At 43.7% G+C, this 9,785-nt stretch overlaps 1 protein-coding gene across 19 annotated transcripts in view; it reads right to left on the bottom strand.

Moving 5' to 3' along the window:
- Nucleotides 1-9,785, bottom strand: part of GLT8D2 (glycosyltransferase 8 domain containing 2) — a 62,881-nt gene that overhangs the window by 1,821 nt on the left and 51,275 nt on the right. For 13 of the 19 annotated variants that reach the window (XM_084957360.1, XM_084957356.1, XM_021092642.2 and 10 more), the window contains 5 exons: nt 8,099-8,216; nt 6,846-6,930; nt 5,793-5,905; nt 3,234-3,400; nt 1,773-1,885 (listed from right to left, as the gene is read on the bottom strand). In XM_084957360.1, coding sequence (XP_084813486.1) covers nt 1,773-1,885; nt 3,234-3,400; nt 5,793-5,905; nt 6,846-6,930; nt 8,099-8,216 — 596 coding nt within the window. The remainder of the gene's footprint in view (nt 1-1,772; nt 1,886-3,233; nt 3,401-5,792; nt 5,906-6,845; nt 6,931-8,098; nt 8,217-9,785) is intronic. The other 6 variants (XM_084957364.1, XM_084957365.1, XM_084957366.1 and 3 more) reach the window with 1 other exon arrangement.

Genomic DNA, 9,785 nt, shown 5'->3' with positions numbered 1-9,785 from the left:
AATTGGAATCACTATCAACTTCCAAAGAATCTACACAAAGGAAATGCTCATTTGGGGAGCAGAGCCTTCATGGGAGATGTTTCCACAAAGTAGGTCAGCATCTCTCAGCTCCACAACTGAAGGACTTGGTGGGGGGTGGGGGGGCTTACAGTTTTGTTTTTAGCTAATAAAGTTTCATAAATGTTTAAAATCTTAAGCTGCCTGTTCAGCCCCAAACTTAATACTCTCATTAGTGTTACACTGCTTTCCGCTTTCAAACACTAAAACGGAATCATTTTTCAAATGATTTCTGTGTAGATTTCCTTTGCAGACCATCCCTGATTCCCAAACCTGCAGCACAGACATAGGCTGTGTTGTACAGGGAAAGATGACTTCTTTCCCTTAGGAAGAGTCTGCCCCTTGCTACTTGTCAATAAGTTAGATAGTTCATAAAATACAATTTTGAGTGTCTGTTGCAAGATCACACATGGCTCTAAGCTCTGCATATATTTTTTACAGATGTTCAATTTTGATGGGCTTTTCTATACATTCACGACATGGAAATGTTAGTACTTGACCTATCAGAGACTCCAACATTATAATAAAGCAAATCAGACAGAACATTAGTGTCCTTAACATCCCTGTGTCAAGAAAATAAGGGAAGATTCTGGTGCTGAAGCAGAAGCATCTCTCTACAGCATCATTCAGAGGGGACAGTAACCCAACTTCTACTGTTGCATCTGTCCTTTCTTTTACAGGCGAGTAGGGACCACACCATCTTGCAGGATCCTTCTGAGTAAGAGGTCATGTTCCCCTCTATGCCCAGCGCCTAGCCCAGGGCTTGGCGGTCTATGCCACCTGGTACATACAAGTCCACAACCCACTGTCTCCAACTCTAAAATAGTCAATCCCCAAGTGTCTGAAAACAAAGGGAGTTTGAATAACTTTGGCAGCAAAATCTAGACCCCACCCCCCAGGATATTGCATAACATAGGCATGTGCACAACATTACCTTCTTAAAATTCAAAACCTTCCAAAGAAAATAACTATAATTCAAAGCCTTTCTAAATTTGTAAACAGATCTGGCCCAGTGCGTTTGGCTCATGGCTTGTGGCCACATGTTTGAATGAATGTGAATGTCTCCTCAGCCAGGCTCTGTTCTGAGCATTCACATGTATGAGGTAATTTATTCCTTGTGAAAACCTACAAGGTTCTATTAGCTTTAGTTTACAAGTGAAGAAGCTAAGGCACAGAGAGCTTGAGTAATTTGCCCAAGATATAGATAAAAGTAGGGCTGAGCGTCCAATCCATACCCCAGAGCCTGCACTCCTGTGAGTATGAATGAATGACCTGAGGGACTCCCAGAGTACAGTCACTAAACCGCTGCTTTTCCAAAGATAAATGACCAGCAGTATAAATTCATCATAAACTATTATGCTCATTCATTTGGTTTGTCCACTACAGGCTATTGCAAGAGGGCAATAAAGGCACCTGAAAAAGCTCTGACAGTGAAAGTTCTATCGTAACAACAGTTAAAATGTTTATCCAGCACATCCTTTATGCTAAGCATGAGTCTAACTGCTTTTCCTGACTTTGTAGAAACACCTCTCAGGTCATTCTGATCGGCTGCATTTGCAGAATGAGAGCAGCGAGGGTTAATAACATGCCCAAGGTAATGTCGGAGGTCACCTGCAGGATCTGAATTGAGGAAACTGGTGCAATAGCAGAGTCTGCTCACCTTGGTGCTCACTGGGTGTGTAAAATGCACAGCTGCGTTCTTCTAAGATACTTACCCAGGTGCCTTATGTGCCACAGGGGGTTGATGGTGGAGTATTTCCCGTGAAACACAATCAGCATTGGCGAGGTGGCCACCCCTCCTCCCAGGGAGCTGCTGTAGAGATTTTCTCTAAGAAAAGGAATAGAAAAGCAACATTTAGCTTGGAGTCCCATGGGCTCAGGTGAAGTAGAATCTAAGCATTTTTCTTTTTTTAAATAATGCTTTTTATTTTTTCCATTACAGCTGGTTTACAGTGTTCTGTCAATTTTCTACTGCACAGCAAGGTGACCCAGTCACCCATACATGTATATTCTTTTTTCTCACATTCTCATGCTCCATCGCAAGTGACCAGCCATAGTTCCCAGTGCTACACAGCAGGATCCCATTGCTCATCCAGAATCTAAGCATTTTAAAAGGTGCAGGACAGTCTCTCACTATATAATAAGACCATGGTCTTTCATTTTTCTCCCACTTTTTATTTTGAAAACTGTCAAACTTATACAAAATTGTAAGAATACCATGAACTCCCACATACTTCACCTTCATTCAAAGAGTGGGAATATTTTGCCATTTTAAGTCTCAGGCTTTTCTAATGGCAAACACAGAAGATCAAATTTTGATCCTATGTTATTTTAAATGACCTTCCTCACAAGTTAAAGGTTATGATAATATTAAAAATACCCAGATAAAAAAGATGGACAGGAAATACAATGACATAATAGTGGTTGCATTAGTATTATTTTTATTTCTCTCTCTTAAAACCTCAGTAATGAGACAAAAAAAAAAAAAAAAAAAAAAAAAGGAGTTCCCGTTGTGGCTCAGTGGTTAACAAATCTGACTAGGAATCGTGAGGTTGCAGGTTCAATCCCTGGCCTTGCTGTAAGCTGTGGTGTAGGTCGCAGACACGGCTTGGATCCTGAGTTGCTGTGGCTCTGGTGCAGGCTGGTGGCTACAGCTCCGACTAGACCCCTAGCCTGGGAACCTCCATATGCCGCGGGAGCGGCCCTAGAAAAGGGAAAAAGACAAAAACAAAAAACAAACAAAAAAAAACTTCAGTAATGAAAAATGATAAAGTAAAAAAAAAAATTCAGTCTTTAAAAAGTTGGCTATATAAAATAATTCTTAAAACCAACTCTATGTAAGAAGGAGACATGAGACTAACATAAATGATTTTCAGTTGAAAAGGTTCACTGGAATTCTGGGAGAGGATATAAAATCCCAATATTAAATAATTTCTTACAAAATGTTTGTATAATAAAGGATTTCATAGGAGATCTCTTCCTCTGATGTATCCTTTGAGAAAAGATTTTTTTTTTTTTTTGTCCACTGCGTCCTTTTTCCCAACAGTGCCTCTGTAAGAACATCTGACCTCAGATATCTGTGAAATATTTCTAACCCCTGAGCTATGCACAGAAAATTAATGGAATAATTTTGTTCCCAAGCATGCAAAACTCTTGTTCCAAGAGTCCACACATACTCCACATTTTTTTGCATCCATTTCTCCAATTGTTTGGTGATGCGCTGGTGCTTCCATTCGGTCATGTTGGCAACGATCACACCAGGATTGAAAGAGCAAGTGCTGGGGCTTATGCCGAGGTCTTTTATCGTCTTCTTCCGGTAGTCCAGATACCCCATATATGTATTCTGTAAAGGAACAGGATATGCATGCTTTGCACCAGCGAATCTTTTGTTTCTGGAAAATAATCATTTTCTTGAGACCATTGTGCGATACCTGGGTTTCCTGCTGTGTCACTGGCCACTCCTAGAGGCCTCTCCTAGTTTCCTCATTTCCCCAGCCTCTAAAAGCTGGGTGCTCCTTGCCTCATTTCCAGCACCTGCTCCTTTCTCTAGCACGAACTCCCTAGACAGCATCATCTAGTCTCATGGCTCGAAATTTCTGCATTGGAGTCCCGGGGTGGCTCCGTGGATTAAGGATCTGGCATTGTCCCTGCTATGATGCAAGTTCGATCCCTGGCCTAGGAATGTCTGCATGCCACCGGCTCGGCCAAAAGTAAACAAATAAATAAATCTATCCGTGTAGACAGCCCCTGGATTTCCAGCTCCACCACATCTGCCAACTCAGTGTTTCCTTCTGGATGCTTACTAAGGTGAAAACTGACCCAAATCCTGTCCCCAACCTACTTTTCTACAACCTGCCTTCCCTCCATTAGTGGCAACTCTATCCTTCCAATCAGACAGAAAACATAGGGTCACTGGATCATCCTAGACGCTTCCTCCTCACTCCTTTTTCATCTTAGCAGATCCTGCTGGGTGCCATCTTCCAAAATATATTCAAAAGCCAACCACTTCTCACTGGTCCAGACGATAATTACCACTCCCTGGATTTCTGCCACCTCCTCCCAACCTGTGTTCCTGCTTCCACCCTTTTCAAAGCCACTCTGTCTCTGAGTTACTCATCTGCTCAAAGCCCCTCCAGAGGCCTCCCCTGGTCATTCAGAATCAAAGCCAGACTTTCTAAAATGCCCACCATACCCTCCACCATCTGCCCCCACCCCCATTACCTCTCCCACTTTTATTATTCTCCCCCCTTGATCCCTCTGCCACACTGACCTCCTTGTTCCTTTCATACACCAAACACACCCTGGCCTCAGGACCTTTGCATCTGCTATTACCTCTTCTGGAATGTCTTCCCCCCAAATTTCTGCTTAGACAGTTCCCGTGATTCTTTCAGGTGTCGGCTCAGCGACACCATCTGGAGCCTTCCCTCATCACCCAACTTAAAAGCCAACCCCCATCTCCACCCTGACGCTCTGTTTAATATTTTACTTGTTTACCAACTGTCTCTTTCCACTAGAATGTAAGCTAGACAAAGCCAGAATTTTAGTTTTGTTTACTGTGTTACTAGCACCTAAAACAGTGTCGGGCACAGAACAAGCACTCAATAGGTCGTTGCTGAGTGAATGTAAAATGAGGCAGGACACGCTGTTTCAGTCATCCGAGCTGCCATAATCCATCTCATGTAATGCGCAGATACGACCTGGACACGTTGGAACTATCTGAGCACTTTTCTACACGCAGCCACTAATCTAAGAACACACACATTATGTCATTAGTTGCATGCGATAACTTCACATGTACTAACCGATCTAATTCTCATAACAGCCCTGCCAGGCAAGTACTATTATTACCTCTACTTGACAAATGAGGGAGAAAATGACTGGCTAAGTAACTTGCCCAAGGTCACAAAGCTACTAAGTGATGGAGCCAAGATTTTGAGAGGTAGGTCTGACCCCAGGGCCTAGGTCTTAAAGTGGGCACATCTGAAAGGGCACACATATCAAATTATTTCCTAGAACTTTTTTTGAAGAATGGTATTTGATTTGTAATAGAATCTTGTATTTTGGGGGGGGGGGGCTGGGGAGCCACTCATAGCACGCAGAAGTTCCTAGGCCAGGGACTGAACCTGTGCCACAGCTGCATCCCCACCTGCAGCAGTGACAACACGAGATCCTTAACCCACTGAGCCACCAGGGCATCTTGTATTTTAAAGCCATTCTTTTGCTTCAGTGTTAGATATGTGTTCAACTTTCTTCATTTCTACCAGGGCAAGGAGCTCTTTGCCTTGGAACAAAATCAGTGTTTTTTTCTACTGAAAGTGGTGGGGGAAGTGCTGGTTAAAAATCTGAAAACAGAACCAAAGGTTCAGAGAGTCTCTTTTGCAGAAAACAGCTGATACAGAGGGTGGTTACAAGTGACCTATATAACAACCATTATTTCTGAGGCATTTGCTGGACATTTTGACATCATGTTATTTCGTCACAACTGACAAAAACACAACAAAATAGAGAGCACTGTTGCCATGCTTCAGATAAGGAGAGTGGTACTTGCAGGGCAAAGTAACTTGCCCCAGAGTCAGTGCGAAGCAGAGCTGGGACGCCAATGGCAAGCGCTGGCCTCTGTGCTCCTGGCCTCCCTGCCGTCCAGACCGGCCAGCTTCTCCAAGATGAAGATGACACTCCTTCTGGGGTGCGGGGAGGAGAAGGGGCCAGGGAGGATTTCTGAGATACATGCCTACCTGCAGCCCCACCAGTCTGTGTATGTCCTGGGAGGAGGGCAAATCGCAGTCATCCGAAAAAGCCGCCGCATGGCCCAGGGCCAGGGTGGTGTCATACAGCTCCTGGATGTCCCCTGAATTTACAAACACCAGGAGTTACAACAGCATAGCATTCACGGTGGGGCTGGAGAGAGCCTTAAAGCTTTAATAATCCCTGATTGGGCTGTGGGGGAAGAGGTGTATGATCCCTGGTTTCAAGTGGCTTGGCAATTAGCTTGATAAGAATAGCTCACATTGGAGTTCCTGCTATGGCGCAGCAGGTTAAGAATCTGACTGCTGGAGTTCCTGTCGTGGCTCAGTGGTTAAAGAATCTGACTAGGAACCACGAAGTTGTAGGTTCGATCCCTGGCCTTGCTCGGTGGGTTAAAGATCTGGCGTTGCAGTGAGCTGTGGTGTAGGTCACAGATGCAGTGTTGCTGTGGCTCTGGCGTAGGCCAGCGGTGACAGCTCCGATTAGACCCCTAGCCTGGCAACCTCCATATGCCACGAGTGAGGCCCTAGAATGAGGCAAAAAGACAAAAAGACAAAAAAAAAAAAAAAAAAAAAAAAAAGAATAGCTCATATCAATTTAAAAAGGCACTTGATAATAAGCTTAGATCAGCATTGGTCAAATTATTTCGGTTGCTAGGTACGTACTAGAACAATGCTCATCTTGTTTGCTTGTGGGAGAGAGAAAAGGCAACATTTAACCCCTTAACTTAGCTCCCTTCTAAGAATGTCATCAGTGAGGCTCTATGCCCCTGTTTTGGGGGTGCAGGGAAAGGAAAGGCTACCAAGCTAGTTCTTAGAGACTTTGGCAATCAGAGAGCGGCTCTCACAAGGTCAGCTGGGCTGTCCCGGAAAGGATCAACCCCTACTTTCAAAGTAATCCCTGATTTATAACAATACTATACTCTCAAGTTTAATAAGCAGTCAAAGTCATTGAACCACTAGATATTTCAAAAGTGAAGAGAGACTGTCATTCTCCTTATCAGCTGCTCCTTTTCCAAGTGTTTCTGGCATCGGTGGGCATACCTTGTACGATTACATCATCGTCCAAATAGATGACTTTCTCATGTTGGTGGATAAGCAGAGGGAGATAAAATCGCACAAAGTTCAGCTGTTAACACAACGAAAGAAGCGATGTGAGGAAGAGACAGAAGGCTTAGTGTCCAATAAGGGTGCTGTAGGGTCGGCTTTGACTATGGCCTCAGCTCAGCTCCAGGTGTAGAGCTGAGTAAAACAAGGGGCTGCAAAGAAGCCTCGCCTGAGCTTCCTGATGCCCAGTTTACCTGGGCCTTGGGATTGAAACCAGCCCTGGTCAGTGGTCCTTCGAGATCCAAACCACCCACTGCTGAAACTAGAACCTCTTTCATCTCTGTGAACTGCTGCAGTGGGGGTCACAGAGGCCATCCATCTTTCAGGCCACAAATTGCCTACCGTCCTCAACACTGATTTGACTACTGTCAACCGAAACTGCTTTGAACACACACACCCACACACACTCATCACTTGACACACACAAGCTCAACCTCTTAGCTCTCTGAACCAGAAAAAAAGCCAGTGAGGCATGAGCTGAGGATGGGGACCTTAACATTTTGGTAGCCACAATACTATAGAATCCAAAGTCCCAACTCAGCCATACTCTTAATGATAAATATCTGGAACTGGGAAAAGATCAGGTTGTGAAAGGCTTCAAATTTAGTAAATTTTCAAAGACGAATATAAGTAACAGTTGTATGTAGGTGGCTCCATTTTCTGTGGAGTTGCCATGAAAAAAATCACTCTTTATGTGGGAGATGGTCCCTTTTGTAAGAACTCTTGCAGTAAAACACCTTAAGCGTCTGAATGCCAGGGAAAAAGTCGGTGTCTTCCAAAAATATTAGTCAATACTATCTAGTATATAACCCATCTGGTTGCCATCTTTCCTTAACTGCTGAGATACTCTGAGCTAAATGTAATGTCCAGTCACGGCACACACAACTACTTAGGGGTTGGAAATATTTCTTTCTGGCCTCACCACCGGCCCCTCCCCACTCCACAGGTACATTCACACACAAAAATGCATCCTGCATCTTCTTATGCTTCATATCTTTCCCCATAGCTTCATTAACCATCTTGAATCATTTCTGCAGCAGGTGGCTAATAAACTGTAAATAAGCTGAGTTTGGTGGCAGCCTAACACTGTGAGGCTTCAAAAACCTTCCAGGTGCATCCTGGTGGCTGGTAGTCCACACTGACAAGGGTCTCACCAAGAACCTTCGCCCACATGCTCCATCCCTACTCACAGGCTGCAGAAGTTCAGGCCTCGAGGAGTCTGGTCTGATCTTCCCTTTGAGAACCACAGGGTTGAATTCCACAATTTTAAAGTTTATTTCTCTTAGTTTAGAATGTTCGATCCATTTTCTAAAGGGATGATAAAAAAAGAAACAACAACAACAAAAAAAGCCCTCTAGCACACATTTCTATCCTCAATTTGCCTATTGCCTTGGAGTCAGTCTGTTGCCTCTTTAGAAAGTTAAAAATAAAATATGTGTAACCTTGATAGGGTTTAGTCTATAAATCCTTCTGATTTTTTCCCCATCTGGTTTGGCTTAGAATCTTTTTTTTTTTTTTTTCATAACTCTTTCTGCAAAGGAAATGAAGCAAAATAGTAATAACCAAATATCTCCCCAGATCCACATAATCTCCACAGGAAACTGGAAGAACAAAAAGGGTTCTTTCTTTCTTAGGAAGCAGCATCTGTGGTTGTCAGCTCTCTCTTTGCCGTGCACCAACAGCTCCGAGGAGCGGGGCATCTTGAACCTGCTACTTTGACTGAATCATTTTCACTCTGCTGTTTGGACTCCAAGGATGATTGGAATCTACCTTTGTCTTTATCTCTCAGAGAGCGTCTACCTTGCTCCCTACCTTCTCCTCCTCTTTTCCACCCTCTCCCCTTAAGTTCTCTCAGGGTCTTATAGAACTTCTATCTTTTACCCAATTCATATTAAGATTCATTTTTTTTTTTTTTTTTTTTGTCTTTTTGCCTTTTCTAGGGCCGCTCCCGCGGCATATGGAGGTTCCCAGGCTAGGGGTCCAATCGGAGCTGTCACTGCTGGCCTACGCCAGAGCCACAGCAACGCGGGATCTGAGCCGCGTCTGCGACCTACACCACAGCTCACGGCAACACCGGATCGTTAACCCACTGAGCAAGGGCAGGGACCGAACCCGCAACTTCATGGTTCCTAGTCGGATTCGTTAACCACTGCGCCACAATGGGAACTCCATGCTACCCATTTTAAAGACACACATGGTAGCACTTTTGTTGAAGGAAAATCAATAAAAGAGTTCCTATTATGGCTCAGCAGGTTAATAACTAGTATCCATGAGGATGCAGGTTCCATCCCTGGCCTTGCTCAGTGGGTTAAGGATCTGGTGTTGCTGTGAGCTGTAGTGTTGCAGATGCAGCTCAGATTCCCCTGTTGCTGTGGCTCCAGCAGCTGTAGCTCCAATTTGGCCCCTAGCCTGGAACTTCCATATGCCAAAGGTGTGGCCCCAAGAAGAAAAAGGAAAAAAAAAAGAATTCAATCTTCCAAATGAAATTTAGATCTGCAAATTTTGAACCATAAAAATCAGTCATTTACACCATTTTGTATGTCAATTTTTATCTTAGTAAAGCTGGGTAGGGGAGGAAGAGTCATGTAAATAAGAATGAGACAGCCAACAAAAAAACAAGCAAGACACTTGAACTTGCACAAATGGTCAGGAAATATGTGAAAAAAAAAAAAAGTGCTCAACCTCATTATAAATAAAGGAAACCTCATATTCAAATGACAATTTGATACCCCTGGATACCCCTCAGAATGAACGACAAAGTTAAAAAGACGGACCATGACAAGTGTTGGTGTGGTGGTTCTTACATGGGTATGTTCACTTTGGGATTATCACTAAGCTGTACACGGGATTTATACAATTTTCTGCTTTTGTGGTGGA

Source organism: Sus scrofa, chromosome 5, assembly GCF_054392235.1.
Source record: "Sus scrofa isolate SSC_HxYL_T2T_F1_AM1 chromosome 5, Sscrofa_HxYL_maternal_Yorkshire_Landrace_v2.0, whole genome shotgun sequence".
Taxonomy (NCBI): Eukaryota; Metazoa; Chordata; class Mammalia; order Artiodactyla; family Suidae; genus Sus; species Sus scrofa.
The sequence above is the reverse complement of the archived record's forward strand: the minus strand, read 5'-3'. Positions and strand labels throughout refer to the sequence as shown.